This window comes from Gobio gobio, assembly GCF_949357685.1.
Source record: "Gobio gobio genome assembly, chromosome: 13".
NCBI classification, from domain to species: Eukaryota; Metazoa; Chordata; class Actinopteri; order Cypriniformes; family Gobionidae; genus Gobio; species Gobio gobio.
In genome coordinates this window covers 33,159,415-33,179,262 of record NC_137106.1, presented here as the reverse complement: position 1 = coordinate 33,179,262, position 19,848 = coordinate 33,159,415, and the positions used below count along the sequence as shown (strand labels likewise).

General features: G+C 36.7%; 3 protein-coding genes across 3 annotated transcripts in view; 1 reads left to right on the top strand and 2 right to left on the bottom strand.

Annotated features, from left to right (window-relative positions):
• The window catches only part of LOC307136205 (zinc finger MYM-type protein 4), a 46,426-nt gene extending 45,068 nt beyond the window's left edge, over nucleotides 1-1,358 (bottom strand). Inside the window, exon 1 of the mRNA XM_079833004.1 lies at nucleotides 1,207-1,358. The gene's annotated coding sequence lies outside the window, so the exon portion shown is untranslated. The remainder of the gene's footprint in view (nucleotides 1-1,206) is intronic.
• A 2,817-nt stretch (nucleotides 1,359-4,175) lies between these two features.
• rtraf (RNA transcription, translation and transport factor) lies at nucleotides 4,176-15,290 on the top strand. The gene is made up of 8 exons (XM_079833642.1): nucleotides 4,176-4,357; nucleotides 4,519-4,643; nucleotides 4,748-4,847; nucleotides 10,199-10,279; nucleotides 10,658-10,746; nucleotides 10,836-10,904; nucleotides 14,399-14,447; nucleotides 14,617-15,290. Exons 1-8 carry the CDS (start codon nucleotides 4,297-4,299, stop codon nucleotides 14,769-14,771), a joined length of 729 nt encoding a protein of 242 aa, XP_079689768.1. The 5' UTR covers nucleotides 4,176-4,296; the 3' UTR covers nucleotides 14,772-15,290.
• Nucleotides 15,134-19,848, bottom strand: part of nid2a (nidogen 2a (osteonidogen)) — a 53,268-nt gene continuing 48,553 nt past the window's right edge. The window contains exons 23-26 of the mRNA XM_079833643.1: nucleotides 18,296-18,453; nucleotides 18,011-18,134; nucleotides 17,482-17,591; nucleotides 15,134-15,593 (exon numbers count right to left, since the gene is read on the bottom strand). Of these exons, the coding sequence (XP_079689769.1) occupies nucleotides 17,483-17,591; nucleotides 18,011-18,134; nucleotides 18,296-18,453 (391 nt within the window). The 3' untranslated portion in view covers nucleotides 15,134-15,593; nucleotide 17,482. The remainder of the gene's footprint in view (nucleotides 15,594-17,481; nucleotides 17,592-18,010; nucleotides 18,135-18,295; nucleotides 18,454-19,848) is intronic.

Below are 19,848 nucleotides of genomic sequence, written 5' to 3'. Positions count from 1 at the left end.
AAAATATCTTCATTTGTGTTCCAAAGATGAACGGAGGTCTTACCTGTCACTCACATGAGATCACAGCAATAACAGGGAAAAAAAGACTAACCGCAACTTCGGTTTCATGTCGACTTTAACTAAGGCTGAATCCGAAAACGCCGCCTAAACCCTCAATCACTATTGCACTAGTCCACTAATAAAGTTCACTTGAAGTAGTGAATGAAAACAAGTGAATGAATTCAGACAGCCGTTGAGCATACGTCGCTGTACACTCGCCACTACAAATGGCTGTCCCCTCAAATAATGCCCTATTTGCGGGGACAGGGGGTGATTTTGGATTCAGCCCAAGAGTTTAAAAAAAATCCCTATGGGAAAAATGAATGGAAGAAATTCTCCCGGAAAACAAGGCTGCTGAAAAAGAGGACGGACATTTTTTTTTTCACTTTCAATAATCTGCTCCACTCAGATGGAAGACAATTCAGACAAAAAAATTATAATCTGTCGCTACTGCCATTTCCTTATTAATAATTATAAAACTTGTATCTATATGATGGGCACATCATGCACTGCATAGTAGGAAGGAACATTTTGACACTGATATTTACTCTTTATCTATAATTCTAAATAAACATTAGGTAGTTAAATTGTGATTAACTGGAATTATACTTGTACACACGGTAGCGAATCCTATGAGACAAAAGTTTTGGAGGCAAAATTCTTCAGTGAGAGGGGCCAGGGCTAACGCAGCCAATTACGTATTTCCGTTTCCCTGGCTGAGAGAGTGCGCGTGACGTCATGAGTACTGAGGGCGCAGGTCTGCAGCAAGAACATATACACACCTGAAAATGAACAATAATGAACCTCATCGGTGTATATTCACATTAGCGTCACCAGCATTGCAATGGAGACTGGCCCACACAGGCACACGACTCCCAGCATGCATCTGCATTGAGAGATGCTGCTGCAGACCCCCTGCATGCATTGCATTTTCCGCCATGTTAACAATGCAACCCAATATCTTTAATAACAGCGATCCGGTGCGCTCACGATTGTTTATTAATGGTTTACTATCAAATTAGAGCATAAAACTATTCATCATCAGCATCGTGCTAACAGCCCTGCGTTGTGCATTCGCATGCGTGCTAGCAGGATACATATGAGAGGGAACAGAGAGGAAATAATGCTTTAAATGGAAAAGAGGTGCGTGTTTAATGATATACTTACGACGAGATAAAGATCAGCTGTCAAACGGGGGCTTTCATGCGTTCTCCCGATGTTTGAAACGTCTTCGTTTTAGTATTGTACGTACAAAGCCTTTCGCCAAAGCAACAACGCGATTCGAGCTCCTGCTGCTCCCAACCAGCTCAATATGTTCTGCTGCACCCAGGCGTCCGGGAGGGGAAATGCAGGGCCAGCAGCACATAAACTCGAAAATAATAATTAAATAGTAAATATTTAATAACTCGATTTTTAGTATTACATGTATTATTATAAAGGGGACATGTTTTTTCTTTTGTTATAAAGCTGCCATGCATTAATAATAATACAAAATTAGGATAGAATACCAGAACTTAGAAGCTTGTTTTCGCAACTGAATAAAAAATGAAAAAGTAATTGCGACTTTTTATCTCACAATTTTGACGTTTGCGTGATAACACGCAATTTCGTGTTATAAAGTCAGAATAGCGAGATGTCAACTCGGGGAAATCTGAATTGTGGGGGGGTTTGGGTTTGGGTTTGTTTTGTTTTGTTTTGTTTTGTTTTTGTTTTTGTCGAGCACCTAACTTTTGAGCATATTTTTTGCCGTTGATGTGCTTGCTTTGGTCCTGATTTTTTTATAAAGGGTTCAGTATGAAATATGAAAAGGTGAAAATGTTTTATTTCAATATGAATTCCTTTTCATTGCATAAAATAGACTATTCCATATGGAATTCCAAAGCTGCCAATATTAAAAATAAATAAATACATAAATATAAAAATAAATGTAAAAAAGCAAAAATAAATAAATATATAAATAAATATACAACGAAAAGCAAAAAAACTAAAAGAAATAATTATTTATAAATGTATCTCCTTATTTAAGTATATAGTGATTTTTTCCATATTTATTTTTGTATTTATTTATACATTTATTAATTTCTATTTTTATTAATGTATACATTTATTTATTTTTACATGTATTTATTTATACATTTGTGTATTTATACATTTATTTATTTATACATTTATTTATTTATTTATTTATTTATTTATTTATTTATTTATTTATACATTTATGCGTAGGGTAATGAGGAGGGCGTGGTTTACCTCAGACATAGCAATCAAGCTCAGAGTTGGCGAGAGCGAAGCGTTGAGGCCACAGTGACACCTTGTGGTCGAAATACAATAAGTATAGCCTACTGACGTTCACACTGTCTGTGACTTGGATAGGTTTATGGCCAAAATCTTACTGTGTGACATGGATAGGCTAGGCCTACTTTTTATTCCGGACATGTAGAACATCGTCTGGTCTGGATTTGTAAAATGTCCTGGGCTAACAAACATGAACAGCAACATCTTCAACAGACAGGGACTCTGATATGGAAGCGCTTGATATTTTCCATTATTGGTCAGAACACACGGAAGGCAGCGCACATAGGCTATAGGCTATAGGCTATAGGCTTCACATTCATCCGACGCCCATGCAGTAAACCCAAATGTCATTTACTCAGCTGCGCATAGGCTAAAAGGACCAAATTCATAATAATAATAAAAAAAATCTATATATTCCGGCGTTCTGTCTACTATCATGCGCTGCTCTTAAAAATAAAGGTTCGTTGGCAGGGTGGATGGGTCCACGAAGAACCGTTAATATACAAAGAACCTCTTTATAGCGTAGAACGGTTCTTTAGAATATAAAACGGTTCTAAAAAATGGTTCTTTAAAGAACTTTTCACAAAACAGTTCTTCAGGGGCCCAAAAATGGTTCTTCTAGGGCATCGCAGTTAAAACCCCTTTTTGGGTATTCCTGGCACCTTTATTTTTAAGAGTGAAGATGCACGCAAATGGACCAGGGTTCAATAGAATCAAGCTGACCAGCGCTGCGGGGGAAAGCGGGAACTAACGCACTCGGACATAGCAAACGTGCCCAGTGTAAAAACGCCCTTTTCTTTTATTTTGACTTGGAGTCTAATAATATTCGATGTTCTACGGCCATGTCCGGAATAAAGAGTAGGCCTAACCTATCCATGTCACACAGTAAGATTTTGGCCATTAACCTATCCAAGTCACAGACAGTATATACTTATTGTATTTCGACCACAAGGTGTCACTGTGGCCTCAACGCTTCGCCCTTGCCTACTCTGAGCTCGATTGCTATGTCTGAGGTAAACCTCGCCCTCCTCATTGCCCTACGCACAAATAAATGTAGGAATAAGTAAATGTATAAATAAATAAATGTAGAATACATAAATGTGAAAATGAATAAATGGATAAAGAAATAAAAATAGAAATGGATAAATGTATAAATAAATAAAACAATAAATAAATAAATATGGAAAAAATAAATATATACATAAATAAGGAAATAAATGTATAAATAATTATTTATTTATTTTTTGCTTTTCTATGTATGTTTATTTAATTATTTTTGCTTTTTTTTTTACATTTATTTGTATATTTATTTATGTATTTATTTATTTTTAATATTGGCAGCTTTGGAATTCCATATTCCCAGAATACTCCCTTTTAATATTGAATGATGTCAAACACTACTGTGTGTTATTTAGCAACAATTCATCTTGTAGCCTATCTAGGAAGAAAATCTGTCTATGCAGGTACAGATTCTCATTCAATACCACAGAACAATTAATTCACTAATGTTTATATCCCTATTAATTCACATTATATAGCCTACATTATAGTTATTCCTTATAAACACACAACCAGCAGAATAGAACCAGTTTAGGAAAGTTAATCTTAATTTAATTGGAATTTTACGTATGTCAAATTTATATTTCAGGAGAAATGTGTCCTCAACTATCCTCAAATTAAATAATAATAATAATAATAATAATAATAATAATAATAATGAAAAAGAAGAAGAACAATAAAAGGTAAATAAGAAGATGATAATTAGGGATTAAATATCAAATCATGTCTTTGTTTATAAAATAATAATTAACTAACGTCGTTACAATACAAACTTTTATTTTGAAAACAGGTTGTTCTACTTCCGGTCTTCCAGAGCCATTTGAAGGCTGTAGCAGGTTGTGTCTTCCAAAGCAAAATCATACATCTGTTAACTTCTTTAAATAGTTTTAGCAATTGAAAGGGATGTTTCGTAGAAAGCTGTCAGCCTTAGAATATCACAACCCTACTGGATTTGACTGTAAAGGTAGGAATCTGTCAGAAATGAATGACGTGTTGCCACCTCATGCTCCTCACACTGATCATGCACTGATTATGTAGAGCTTAACATTTATCACACACACAACTACGTTTAATCTATATATGAATTGTAATATTAATATTGTGTGTGCTCTTTACTTCACGCAGATGAAACTGAATTCAGAAATTTTATAGTTTGGCTGGAAGATCAAAAAATCAGACACTACAAAATTGAAGAGCGGGGAAATCTCAGGAATATTCCCAGCTCAGAGTGGCCTAAACATTTTGAAAAGGTGAAACTAGTAACTTATACATCAACATATGTGTTTAATGTATCATTTATACCGTTGTTGTTATTATTATGTATAATGTATAAATACGTGTTGTATGTTTGTAGTATCTTCAAGATGTGAACTGTCCATTCAGCGTTCAGGAAAGACAGGAGTCCGTTGACTGGCTACTGGGTCTTGCTGTTCGTTTTGAATATGGAGACAATGGTATGATTATTTATTTGAGATTAAAACCAGTGGTCGACCAATCAATGTAGATTTTTTTTAATGGCCAATCAATATCATTATCCAGAGAGCTGGTTGGCTATATACACTATGGTTCAAAAGTAGTTTTTTTACATAATAATTAAAATGTACATAATTCAGCAATTATTCATTCAGTTTTTCTGAAAGTGCAAGTAAAGACATTTATAATGTACCAAAAGGTTTATATTTCAAATGAATGCTGTCCATTTGAACGTTCTATTCATCCAAGAATCCTGAAAAAAGTGGAAGATTTAAGATATTTCAGTAGGTTTTTTTTATATAATATATAAATGAAGTCTTTATGAGCATAAGCGACTTCTTTCTAATTGATAACCCCTAACTTTTGAATGGTAGTTTATACAAAAGAATATAAGAGGAACACTTATGCATTATTTACTCTCAAAAAGCAGCTTATCAATGTCACAGTAAAGAAGGTCTAAACTTCTGTTAAAGGCACAATATGTAAGATTTTTGGATTTAAATATCCACAAAACACTATAACAATTTTATGTATTTTGTTGACTTGTGTACTTGCATTATCCCAAATGTTTTCAACAATGTTTAAATCCAGAGAAGTCAGGTTTTTTTTTGTTTACCAGTGCAACGGCCCGTGTCCGTGTGTCACAAGTCAATGACATCATATCCGCCTTACCCTCGATTTCCGTCTTCGTTTTACTTCCATAGAAATCATGGAAACACCAAAGATGCTTTAATATATTATGTGTTTTATTAAACAGGTGAGCAACTGTTTAGAGACCTTTATCGACAAAAAACGATATATAGCTCAACACGATTAGTCTTATTGTTTGAAAGTTTTCTTGATTTACCGCGAGTAAAATGTTTGTACCCAAAAAAGTAAATCAGACAACACTATTTTGTCAAGTGGCAATCATAGTATATTCAGATGGAGCTTTATTTATAGAAACAGTAATACAGCATTTTCTCCATTTTGAATGAATTGCTTGCCATTTATCAACTCTTGGCTTCCATCTTTTATTATTATAATATATTCTAATATTGATCTAGCTTACTGCAGTCAGTGTGTATCAACTAGTGTCTCATACCAGCCAATGAGTGAATGCACAGTAAACGTTAACATACATTTCAACACATTCAAATTTATTTTTAGTTTGATTGTTGTTTTGAGTAAAACAGCGCTGTTACCTCACAATTTTAACAATAAAATAAACCTGAATGAGTAGTAATTCAACACAACACAGAGGTGTTTCACTATAATGAAATAAAATAATGTGAATTTAAGTGATCAAATGTACTGTAACAAAGTTCAATTTAAGGGAATGAGGAGCTGGAACTTTAATCGTAACATAAACAAAACAAAAGGAGCATCAGCGGTCGACTGTGGCATCTATCTATAATAAAACGGCAATAGTCCAGACTCTCGGCTCTGTCCTACTTCATACCACAGTAACGTTAATAAAACTTTAAAGGGTTAGTTCACCCAAAAATGAATATTCTGTCAATAATTACTCACCCTCATGTCGTTACAAACCCATAAGACCTTCATTCGTCTTTGGAACACAAATTACGATTTTTTGATGAAATCCAAAAGCTCCCTGACCCCTCCTTAGACAGCTATTTAATTAACAATTTCAAGGCCCAGAAAGGTAGTAAAGACATCATTAAAATAGTCAATTTGACTCCAGTGGTTCAACCTTAAAGGGATAGTTCACCCAAAAATGAAAATGATCCCATGATTTACTCACCCTCAAGCCACCCTCAAGGATTATATTAAAAAAAATGTCCTGGTTAATCCAAGCATTATAATGGTAGTGAATATCAACCCAACATTTGAAGCCCCAAAAAAGTGTATCTATACATTATAAAAGTAATCCACATGGCTCCAGGAGTTAATAAAGGCCTTCTGAAGCGAATTGATGGGTTTGTGTCAGAAAAATACCCATATTTAACATGTTATAAAAGTAAAATATCTAGCTTCCGCCAGACCGCCTTCAAGTTACGAAGAAAGTGTAACGCCGCTTGTAGTTTAAAATGCTTATGCTACACCCGACGTCATCCTCGCTAGTAACGCTTTTTCCGTAAGTTGAATACGGAAGGCGGTCTGGTGGAAGCTAGATATTTTACTTTATAACATGTTAATTATGGGTATTTTTCTTACACCAATGCATTGCTTCGCCTCAGAAGGCCTTTATTAACTCCACAGAGCCGTGTGGATTACTTTTATAATCGATGGATGCACCTTTTTGGTCTTCAAATGTTGGGCAGCCATTTTAAATCTTGGATTAGCCAGGACATTTTTAATATAACTCTGATTGTATTCGTCTGAAAGAAGAATGTCATATACACCTAGGATGGCTTGAAGTTGAGTAAATCATGGGCTAATTTTTCATTTTTGGGTGAACTATCCCTTTAATGTTATGAAGTGACGAGAATACTTTTTGTGCACCATATACAGTGGGGCAAAAAAGTATTTAGTCAGCCACCAATTGTGCAAGTTCTCCCACTTCAACTATGAGAGACAGAATGAGAAGAAAAATCCAGAAAATCGCATTGTCTGATTTTTAAAGAATTTATTTGCAAATTATGGTGGAAAATAAGAATGAGTTTTTTCCAAAATACAGAGACCTGTAACTTCTTCTTTAAGAGGCTCCTCTGTCCTCCACTCGTTACCTGTATTAATGGCACCTGTTTGAACTCGTTATCAGTTAGGGCTGAAAATCATAATCACGATTATTTTGGTCAATATTGAAATCACGATTATGTAACACGATTATTTCACATGACTTTGGGAATGTGTTGCATTTATTAAAAAGACACCTTTCAACAATTCAATTGAAATTGTAACATTTGTTGTACTTTTTGAACTATTAAAATAAATAATATAACATATTCAAATCAAAGTATAAAAGTATTCAAGTAAAAATGATAACCACAAATAAATAAGATCAACAATATGATTCGGCTAGATATGCTTTTCAGGTATGTCTAACATTAGTTTTCAGGTACAGAAATGTATCAAATGTAAAATAACATTGCATATTTGAGTGCATAAATTAAAGATTAATCCTATTAAACTTACAAAAGCTATTCAATCAAGAGCAGTGAGTGATGTCCTTGTCTTTTGTTGTTTGACATTAAACAGACGGCAGTAAATGCTACTGCCCCTTTAAGACCTAATGCATGGATATGCGTCGTCTTTATCGACTGTATAAAGTTTACTTAAGGCATATACAGACCATGTCTGCTAGGATACTCATCAAGATGGACGTTGACATACGTTTTGTATGAGTTTGTCCGTTCAAGAGCAAGACTTGAAAGAGAACTCAATATTTGCGCGCTGTGAGACATGTGCCCGCTCTCGGATGAATGCACAGAGACATTTTCTCACAGCGCGCGCTACTTCTCATTCACGTCTTCTGGCACTACTACACCCGGGTGATGACGGCGAAAATTACTGGTCCTATTCGAAAATATGGCAGGCAGCACTCGCATGCATTGAACAAAGTTTACAAAGAGGACATTATTTGAAAAATAAAGGACGTTTACACGGCACCCCTGCTCTCGTCAGTTTTTGTTTCTTTATTAGATTGTCATAGGTCACTCTGTGTTTAATTTTCAAGTGGTTAAACAAATTCGTGGTGTTCCCTTCCGTTGCAGTCACTACCATGTAGCAAATCTTGCACGTAGCATGTTTCTGCTCGTCGTCTGATTCCTCGAAGCCAAACTGTTCCCAGACAACGGAGTTGGTTTTGCCTTTTTTGCTCACCAAACGCTGCTGTAACTGCCCTCCTTCTGCCATCTTTACTCGCGCCGAGTTTTTAAATTCCAGCGGATGTTATGCACACGAGTCACGAGACTCACGACCTGACAGATTTTGTGGCTTCAGGGGGCCGGATGTGCGCGTGCGCGTTTCATTCAGAACGCAAGACAAAATAAGAGTGTTCTTGCAAAACTGAACATGGCAAAATAATAGTTTTTTCTCGATTGTACTATTTTGGTGATCGTTGGGAGCCAAAATCGAAATCGAAATTCAATTAATTGCACAGCCCTATTATCTGTATAAAAGACACCTGTCCACAACCTCAAACAGTCAGACTCCAAACTCCACTATGGCCAAGACCAAAGAGCTGTCAAAGGACACCAGAAACAAAATTGTAGACCTGCACCAGGCTGGGAAGACTGAATCTGTGATAGGTAAGCAGCTTGGTGTGAAGAAATCAACTGTGGGAGCAATTGTTAGAAAATGGAAGACATACAAGACCACTAATAATCTCCCTCAATCTGGGGCTCCACGCAAGATCTCACCCCGCGGGGTCAAAATGATCACAAGAACGGTGAGCAAAAATCCCAGAACCACACGGGGGGACCTAGTGAATGACCTGCAGAGAGCTGGGACCAAAGTAACAAAAGCTACCATCAGTAACACAATACGCCACCAGGGACTCAAATCCTGCAGTGCCAGACGTGTCCCCCTGCTTAAGCCAGTACATGTCCGGGCCCGTCTGAAGTTTGCTAGAGAGCATTTGGATGATCCAGAAGAGAATTGGGAGAATGTCATATGGTCAGATGAAACCAAAATATAATTTTTTGGTAAAAACTCAACTTGTCGTGTTTGGAGGGGAAATAATGCTGAGTTGCATCCAAAGAACACCATACCTACTGTGAATGGGCCAAACTACCAGCAACAGTGTGTAAAAACCTTGTGAAGACTTACAGAAAACGTTTGACCTCTGTCATTGCCAACAAAGGGTATATAACAAAGTATTGAGATGAACTTGTGTTATTGGCCAAAAACTTATTTTCCACCATAATTTGCATATAATCTCTCATTCTGTCTCTCATAGTTGAAGTGTTCTTATGATGAAAATTACAGGCCTCTAATCTTTTTAAGTGGGAGAACTTGCACAATTGGTGACTGACTAAATACTTTTTTGCCCCACTGTAAGAGTCCTCTAGTGGTGAAACTTACATATTATGCCTTTAATTTGCCAAGTAAACACAAAATGGCCAATTGTTGGGCACTTAATTTCCCAGTGTATAAATTGATCTTTCACTAATTGTAAAATGCCAATTCTGTCCTTTTATTGGTGAGACTTCCTCATTGCAAGCTGTTTAGCAATTGTGTTCAATCTCAAACCACTAGATGGCAGCATTTGCAAAGTTTGCATTAAAATGTAAAGCTTGCAGATGTCCCACATATTCGATTGCACAATCTTGATTCCGTTTATGTTTAGAGCAAGATGTTCCTAGATCTGCTATCAAACAATTTTGTCAACTTGAAACCTCTTGTTTCCATTGAACTGACCACTTCTATTTTTTTTAACATCCCACAGTCGAGAAATACCGAAACTGCAAACCTGCGACAGAGGCCAATGATGCTCCGAAGTCTGCAGACCCATTAATTAATCTGGACAGTGAGTATTCCCTCCCCCACACGTTTTTCCAGTCTCCATTCCTGTTGTTATGAGACGGAGGCTGATTAAAGAAACCAACTCAGTCACTAAAGTGGCTTTCCAAGCATGTCTGAACAAACTGATTACACACCCACCTCTCTCCACAACCCACAATGAGTGGGCTGAACCGAGCCAGTGACCCACAGCTGGAGGGAACCTGAATAATGACACACCGGGAGGACAGGGTTCACTGAATGGAAAATATTGGGCTCTGCTCTAGTTTTTTTTTATTTATTACAGTCTTGGTCATTCCACTAATTAGCAAAGTCTAGCATTTTGTATGGTAACATTTGAAAATTATGTGTTGGACTGAAATTAAGTGTGATTTTCTCTCTTTAGTTAACAATCCAGATTTTAAGGCTGGCGTCTCGGCTCTTTCTAATCTTCTCAAAATCCAGCGGCACGATGACTATTTGGTAATGCTTAAAGTAAGTATGGTTCATTTGTTGATAGAATGAAACATTTGTCTGGATCCGGTGCAGTTAAACTCAAGTTGTTCTGTTGTTTGTCATCACAGGCCATTAGGATCCTGATACAGGAACGTCTGACCCCTGATGCTATTGCAAAGGCCAGTCAAGCAAAAGAGGTGAGCGTACAGTGTTTTCCTGAAACGAAAACACTCTGCAGGACTTCTTTATAAGTTGTTGATGAAAGAAGTCTCTTATGCAGGGTTCCTTTGCAGTTTGGAAAGGCATGGAATTTGATTTGAGTCATTTTCAGGTCCAATTATGGAGAAAAAAAACAAGTTTCCAGACTATTGACTCTCTTCAGTTTTCAAAATAGTTCACCCAAAAATGAAAATTAGCCCATGATTTACTCACCCTCAAGTCATCCTAGGTGTATGTGACATTCTTCTTTCAGACGAATACAATCTGAGTTATATTAAAAATGTTCTGGCTAATCCAAGCATTAGAATAGCAGTAATAGTTGCTCTGTTTTTGAAGTCCATAAAAAATGCTGTCCATCTGTCCGTCAAATAACATGCTCCACGCGGCTCCGGGGTGTTAATAAAGGCCTTCTGAAGCGAATCGATGCGTTTGTGTAAGAAATATATCCATATTTTTAAATATATAGATTTTTTTTTTCTATGGCACTGCATCAGCCGTCCCCGCGCCATCACTTCCGGCGAATAAGGTCAAAATACATGCAAAATACCGGCGTGATCATAGATATATACTAGATTCCTCATTAGTGCCTGCGCAGATCGGTCGAATGAAGCATCTACGTATATATATATATATATATATATATATATATAATATATATATATCTTTGATCATAGGGACGGTTGACCGGCCACCGGTTTTCTTTGTATTTTTCTGCCGATTTTTCCGGAAGTGCGCCCGCGTGCACATACGCCTATATTGCAATCATTCGCGAACATGTCACTTGTGTGTTACAAATGGAAACTGGAGAACTGAGGGAAGAGACGAGATACGCTGAAGGGAATGAAGAGCCGCTTTCCTGCGCGAGCTTACCTCTCCGCGCCTGCACAAGCAGATAGTGAGCGGTTGTTTAGCTCAGATTCTCACGTGTTGGATCGGATGCGAACGAAACAGACTAACATGTGACAAAGCCGAAATACTTCTTTTTGTAGCCTAAAGAAGAAAATGCTTGCACTTTTGAAATGAAATACTATCAGTTCTGTAGCCTATAGGATGATCATTTTTATGTGGTAACACTTTAGAATAATGGTCATTAGTTAACTACATTAGTTAACATTAACTAATAATGAACTGCACTTATAAAGCGTTTATTAATCTTTGTTAATGTTAATTTCAACATTTACTAATGCATTATTAAAATCTTGTTAACATTAGTTAATGCACTGTGATGTTTATATTAACTAACGTTAACAAAGATGAACAAATACATTAACAAATGTACTGCTCATGGTTAGTTCATGTTAGTTAATACATTAACTAATGTTAACTAATGACCATTTTTCTAAAGTGTTACCTTTTATATTACCTTAAAATTACATTGACTTAATTTGATTTAAAAAGCACCTGCTGTAGCATCTTAGTTTTTTTCGTTGCACTAAACATTATTTGATTTAACATTTTGGAACAATTATATACTTTGGTTTTATTTTATTTCACTTGTAAAGACTTTTTTTCTTTACACTGAATTTAAAAACAAATTCTGATTTAAGTAACATCTTTGTTTGTATTGCAGAATATGCAGTTGTTGCCTTTAATTTCACCTTTCAGCCTTTTAATTTCCAATTCAATTTCCCGTTAATTTCAGATTGCGGACTTGTTTTCATTAGCCAGAAGCCAATTTAGCCTGTTAAATACCAAATAAACATCTTGTTCATGTATACTTTCATTCTTTTATTTTGAAAAAAAAGAAAGAAGTCGGAATCGGCCAGTTTTCTTGAAAAAAAATTAGTATCGGAATCGGCCATGTAAAATCATGATCGGTGCATCACTATTTGATCATGCCAGTATTTTGACCTTATTCGCTGGAAGTTATGGCGCTGGGAATACTAGATGACATTCGTCTGATAAGAGGTTAAAAAATAACAAATACTGTTCGGTTTCTTGCAGAAACCGATCGTTTCGTGTCTTAAGACATCAATGTGTCGCTACGAGCAGCATGGTTTAATAAGGATTCGTATGTCTATGTGTTTTTACTCTCAGTGCTCTCATACTCTAAAATATCCCCATTGACATGCATTATACGAATATCACACTGCAACGTTTGGAGTTAAAAAAATCTTCATTTGTGTTCTACTGAAGAAACAAAGACACCTACATCTTGGATGCCCTGGGGGTAAGCAGATAAACATAAACATTTTGTTTTTGGGTGAACTATCCCTTTAAGGAAGCCGTCGGCAGCGCTGTCGTTTTGTTTTTAGACCACAAATTCAACAATGTAACTAAAGAAGGGCGTTTCTGGTTGTGAGTGTAAGATAACCTTGTTCAGTTTCCCAAAGAATCCAGGGATAATGCCATGATGTAGTGTGCGTGTGACGGTTTAGCTCCGTCACGAGTTTGGCTTTTTACCGGAAAGAATCGGTACAGCGCATCTGTCTTTTATAAATATGATACAACTCAAGACTCTTATATAGATATGAAGATATGCAATATGAAGAATGTTTCGAATTCTAATTTTCTAATTTCTAAAAAATAAAAGTAGCACAAAAGCAGTGTTTTCATGGCAAAAGTTTAGTGATCCTTAAGTGATTGTTGAACACAATTTTCATTTTGAAAAGATCTGTCTTTTACCATAAGCGAGTCTCTTTTGAACTTCACTAATCAAATGTGCACGTGCCACCAGCAACAGATAACGGAGCAAACCATCATCTAAATCAGACTGTCCTTTGCTCTTTGGTGATCATTCAACATCAAACCATGATCACAGTATCAAACCCGATGTGTCAGAGGTTATATAAATGCAGGTTATAGAGCATTGTAGGTTTCTTTTCATCATGTAAACGCATGTTATCACCTCGAGAAAGCCAATGAAAAATACCTCAAGGAAAAAAAAGAATATTTACAGATGACTGTACTATATACCAAATTGAATGTTAAATAATGCAGTGTGAACCATTTGCGTTGAATATTGCCAAACAAATCTCCTGAGAGATTTGGAAATTTCAGTTGTGAAAAGTATGGAATTTTGTGTGTAGGAACCCTGCTTATGCTCTCCATGGCTGCATTTATTTGATCAAAATATTTTGAAATATTATCCCAATTTTAAATGTATGTTTTTATTTGAATATGTCTTAATGTAGTTTATTCCTGTGGCAAAGCTGAATTTTCAGCATCATTACGTGTCACATGATCCTTCAGAAATCATTCTAATATGCTGATTTACTGCTCAAGAAACATTTATTAATATTCTTATTAATGTCGAAAACAGTTGTGCTGCTTAATATTTAGCATTTTATTTTTCAGGATTCTTTGATCAATTGAAATTCAAAAGAAAAATGTATTTGAAAAGCAAATCTTTACTGTCACCTTTTGACCTATTTAATGCTTCCTTGCAGAATAAAAGCAATAATTTATTTAAAACAATCTTAATGAAAGGTAGAGTATATTCCTAAACATTTGCTTATTTGTTCTCTTGTAGGGTTTACCAGTCGCTCTTGACAAGCATCTTTTAGGATTTGATACCGGAGGTAGGTTTGCACTTGCAGAACTGTTGTAGGGCTTCCCACGTCTACAAATAGTTTCTTTAGCACACATTTAATGCACCATCATGTTCACAGTCTGCATTTAATTTCATATGTTGTTGACTCTCGGAGGAATTGTAAGCAATGTGAGTAAGAATGTGTTTGATCGTTCCAGATGCGTCTCTGAACGAAGCGGCCAGGATTCTTCGCTTGCTGCACATCGAGGAGCTCCGAGAGTTACAAACCAAGATCAACGAGGCTATCGTGGCGGTTCAGGCCATCATCGCTGACCCCAAGACAGATTACCGCCTTGGAAAGGTGGGCAGATAATAACCTCTGCCAGGACATTTCCTCATGAGACATGCTTTGTTTTCATTAACCACACCACAGATATTTTGTTTGAATTCAAGGCATTTTTGTGGGAATGCCAAACTGGACTTTTTTTCTTTATTATGCATTTGCTTTGCCCTGTAATTATAAAAATGCACTTATGAAGTTTTATATGGGCTACCATAAAAAGTTGGACTATATGTTTTTGTTGCATAATAAACCTTAATGCAACACAGCAACGTTTTATGGCCAGACTGTATGTTTGTTTTACCCCTGGAGCAAGAAATGTATACCACCTGTATTCAGGAAAAGAATCACTGCAAAGCAAAAAATATCTTAAACATAATGCGAGCATACGTATTAAAGTTGTCAATCACATTTTATTGTTATAAATATCACATCTTACAAAAGATAAAAAGGATTAAAAAAAATTATTTTGGTAAAAGACCACTTTGGTTGTTGTATGGATTTCCCCCAAATACTGTTTTAGTATTTTTATAAACGTACAAATTACTCAACTAAACTCTGAGGGTATTTTTTTTTGTTCGGGTTTTTTTTTTTTAACAAAAAGTCACATACAAAAGTACAGTAGAAAGAAATGAGGTATAAAACAAATTTACAAAACTATTTTGAGAAAATATTCACGCTTTCATGTTTGTAAATCTGCACTTTGGCATTGACGGTGACGTTTGTCGAGACTTGTGGGTTCCGCGATCGGCTCTCTCCTGGTCCACGTTCCCGCCGCGATTCCCACAGCACCAGCTCTCCAAACACTCGCCCAAAATAGCACCATGTAACGCTGGCTCTGTCATTAGTGTCACCCTATAACACATAACGGGACGCTTGTTGGAAATCTTTCACAGAAAGCCAAGTTTCTCAAATGCGATAACATTTCATTTTCTAGCAGGGGAAATTGCCTCCTTTCATATGCTAGTACAGATATACAAACACTTACTCTGATCTTGTTTGAATGTTTTCTGGTGTGTAAAGAAATGAAATGCTTTGAAGTACCGGTGCGACACCAGTGTTTCATCACCTCTGTCAAAACTACAGTGATTTGGAGGCAGGTGCCTTGTACTTTTCTCTTAAGTGCCTGTAGCTGACAGCTCATGTCTGAAAAATGTTATCCTGTTATTTGCTTGAAAAGACGTCGCCCGCCTTTTGCTACATAGTAAACGTGCTTTTAGGTGTACCTGCATAAATATAGATACTTCAGAGAAAACTGAAAAATAAAGTTTATTAAACTACACTATATACACCGATCAGGCATAATATTTTGACCACCTTAATAATATTGTGTTGGTCCCCCTTTTGCTGCCAAAACAGCCCTGACCCGTCAAGGCATGGACTCCACTAGACCCCTGAAGGTGTGCTGTGGTATCTGGCACCAAGATGTTAGCAGAAGATCCTTTAAGTCCTGTAAGTTGCGAGGTGGGGCCTCCATGGATCTGGTTTGTTCAGCACATCCCACAGATGCTCGATTGGATTGCTTAGTGGCATGGCGCATTATGCCACCGAAAGAAGCCACAGCCACCAGGGAATACCGTTTACATGAAAGGGTGTACATGTTCTACAACAATGCTTAGGTAGGTTGTACATGTCCAAGTAACATCCACATGGATGGCAGAACCTGGTCATCCACGTGATGTAAAAGAAAACATGATTCGTCAGAACAGGCCACCTTCTTCCATTGCTCCGTGGTCCAGTTCTGATGCTCAGCATGGCACCCTGACTGGTCTGCGACTATGCAGCCCAATACGATGCACTGTGTATTCTGACACCTTCCAATCAGAACCAGCATTAACTTCTAGAGCAATTTGAGCTACAGTAGCTCGTCTGTTTGATCGGACCACACAGGCCAGCCTTCGCTCCCCACGTGCATCAATGAGCCTTGGCCGCCCATGACCCTGTCGCCGGTTCACCACTTTTCCTTCCTTGGACCACTTTTGATAGGGGAGCACCCCACAAGAGCTGCAGTTTTGGAGATGCTCTGACCCAGTCGTCTAGCCATCACAATTTGGTCCTTGTCAAACTCGCTCAAATCCTTACGCTTGCCCATTTTTCCTGCTTCTAACACATCAACTTTGAGGACAAAATGTTCACTTGCTGCCTAATATATCCCACCCAATAACAGGTGCCGTAATGAAGAGATAATCAGTGTTATTCACTTCACCTGTCAGAATGTGATGCCTGATCGGTGTATATTATGTGAATATATGTAATGTATATACATGTACTGGTTTCACTTTATTTTGACTATAACGTTGCACCTACATTTCTATTTACTCTCATTAGAGTGTTAGTGGAGTATTGGTAGACGGTTGGGTGAGACTTAGGGTTAGAATAAGTTGACATGTAATTGCAAAGTTACTTAGTAGAATGTCTGATGAGGAGCATCACAATAAAGATTAAGCAGATATTAACCTCTTATGCTCTGGGACCATTTTGGGGGATTTCCGCCAGGATTTGGCCTACCCAAATTGAAAAGCTTCCTATACCCACATACAGTGGTCTACATACACAATTTTGGTGTCATTTTACAGGAAACCCTTTGTTACATAAGTTACATAAAACACTGCTAAACGTGATAAACATGTAAGTATATGTTGTCTGAGCATTATATATATATACGCACACACAGTATATACTAGAAAAATGTATTACCAAAACTAAAAAGATGATATACTTTACCACAGAAATCTGTAAGCACCTTATAAACAGTGTGGAGGAGCAACTGTAATTCCATACAAATGAGACCTCTGATCAGGCAAGTACTCATCTGTTGACTGGTTATCTCGACTGAGAGCGACGATTCCATCTCTGAAACATCACAGAAAAATGTAAAATGAGATCAGTAGTTTTTTAATAATTGAATTGATGAAGGTACAGTCACAATTGACAAATTGGACCTCGCAAATAAATATCAGTATGCTCCTGGGGTTCTGTTTTAAATATTGTAAATAAATAGTAATAAACTTTATATTAAGGTTTAAAGCTATATTATCTGCTCCACTTTTCAGTTTCACGGCAAATCATGTTGCTCTGATGTTTGTATCGAGTATGAATGGAAGTGAATGGAGCACAAAGTCTAGTGTGACACAGAAAGAAAAGTGAAACAAGCATGAAGGACTTGCCAACATGCAGGATATACAGGAGCTTTCATGAATAGAACAATATCTGATAGGTAGTTGTGATTCTGATGGTCATTTAGTGTTGAACATGCATGTGCTATGCTTTACCTCCTCCAATCTGTGTAATAGTAGTGATTGGCGAAGTAGACCATGCTGAAGGGGTAGTTCAGTTTACTGTGGACCACACGTCTCCCTGTCCCGTTGGGCGATATACACTCTAGGCGCTTGGTTCCTGCCCAAAACACACACAAAAAGAGGTTACCAACATACCAACAACCTGTTATTGTGGTATCTAATTCAGATTTACACAGTTAGAATAATATGATCAGACTTTATGTCGAAAGCCAAAAATATTGCTGCTCAAAAACTAGCCTACATGTGCTTAGCGCATACCTGCATCGGCCCAGCAGACCTGGCGTGTAGTGTAGTCGTAGGTCAAAGCATTGGGCAGTCCAATGCCATCCTGTACCAGGACTCTTCGGTTTTGTCCATCCACCGAGGCGCTCTCGATTTTAGGAGCTTCTCGGTTCCAGTCAGTCCAGTAGAGGGTTCTGTGAAAAGGACATTATGGCAATGGTTGAACTTTCGGTTGACTTTTTAAAAAATAAAAACTTGTATATGTATAACTTTTTTTAAAATATATTTCTATTTCACACATGTACGTTTAGCATTTATTATTATTTATTCATAATGTATTATTTTAATACACACATATATACAGTATATAATATATACAGTACAATCAAAAGTTTTTTATGAAACAATTTTAAATGTTTTTGAAAGAAGTCTCGCTCACCAAGGCTGTATTTATTTAATAGAAAAATTCAGTAAAAACAGTAATATTGTGAAATATTATTACAATTTAAAACAACTTATGTTTTCAAATGTAATATTTCTGATATACAAATAGTACTATTGGTTTATAGTATTGTAAAATATATAATTCATTGCAAAATATTTGTGTGTGTGTGTGTGTGTGTGTGTGTGTGTGTGTGTGTGTGTGTGTGTGTGTGTGTGTGTGTGTGTGTGTGTGTGTGTGTGTGTGTGTGTGTGTGTGTGTGTGTGTGTGTGTGTGTGTGTGTGTGTGTGTTAAAAAATTTAAAAATGTATCACGGTTTCCACAACAATATTAAGCAGCAACATTTATAATAAAGAAGAACTATTATTAATGACCATGTTTGCATGTGCAAGTCTAATACATTATAAAAGATGTAATGTCAAACATTGGTAAATAAATGCCATGCTATGCTTAAGAGAGTGTGCAGTTCTCTTTTAATTAAAGTCAAAGCTGAAAATAATATGCAATAGATTGAGCCATAAGGCTTTTAACATGCGAGGCAAAATGGCTCACAGCTTGAGATTTTTGCTTGAAATTGATGTTTTGCTAAATGTAAAAACATACAAAACTGTTCTGCTCTATTTAGCGTTGATTTAAACAAGATGTTTTAAATCAAGGCCTAGGAAACTCAGTCCCTCAAAAGATGGTAAATAAAAACTAGCCTGCACTATTTTTAATGATGAATGACTCACTGGGCAAAAAAGATTTATAACCGTAAAATGATGTTACTTATTTCCCTCCCTGAGGATTTCTAAGCACCAAATCTCAATTTCACAGCATTCGAGGTAAAAATGTAAGGGATATTTATAAGAGGAGCAGCGAACAATACAGCTTTGCACACTGCTTGTATAACGAAATATTTGTTTTGTAAAATTCTCAACTAATGCCTCATGCATGCATACATTATGTGTGACGGCAAAAACATCTAGCACGCAGCGCATATCGCAGCACCAACAAACACAAGCGCACATTAGCAGCTATTCTCATGGCCCATGAGGTTTGTGTTATATCTCCTGTCCTCCACCCTAGTTCAGTTGCTCCAGATGTTGCAGATGGCTGTGTTTGTGGAGTTGCTGGCCCACACGTTGCCTGCCTCCCCTGAGACCCG

Coding starts and splice junctions, on each gene's coding strand:
- rtraf (XM_079833642.1), top strand. CDS start 4,297: ATGTTTCGTAGAAAGCTGTCAGCCTTAGAATATCACAACCCTACTGGA. Junction 4,358..4,518: donor TACTGGATTTGACTGTAAAG/GTAGGAATCTGT, acceptor TACTTCACGCAG/ATGAAACTGAATTCAGAAAT. Junction 14,448..14,616: donor TTTAGGATTTGATACCGGAG/GTAGGTTTGCAC, acceptor TGATCGTTCCAG/ATGCGTCTCTGAACGAAGCG.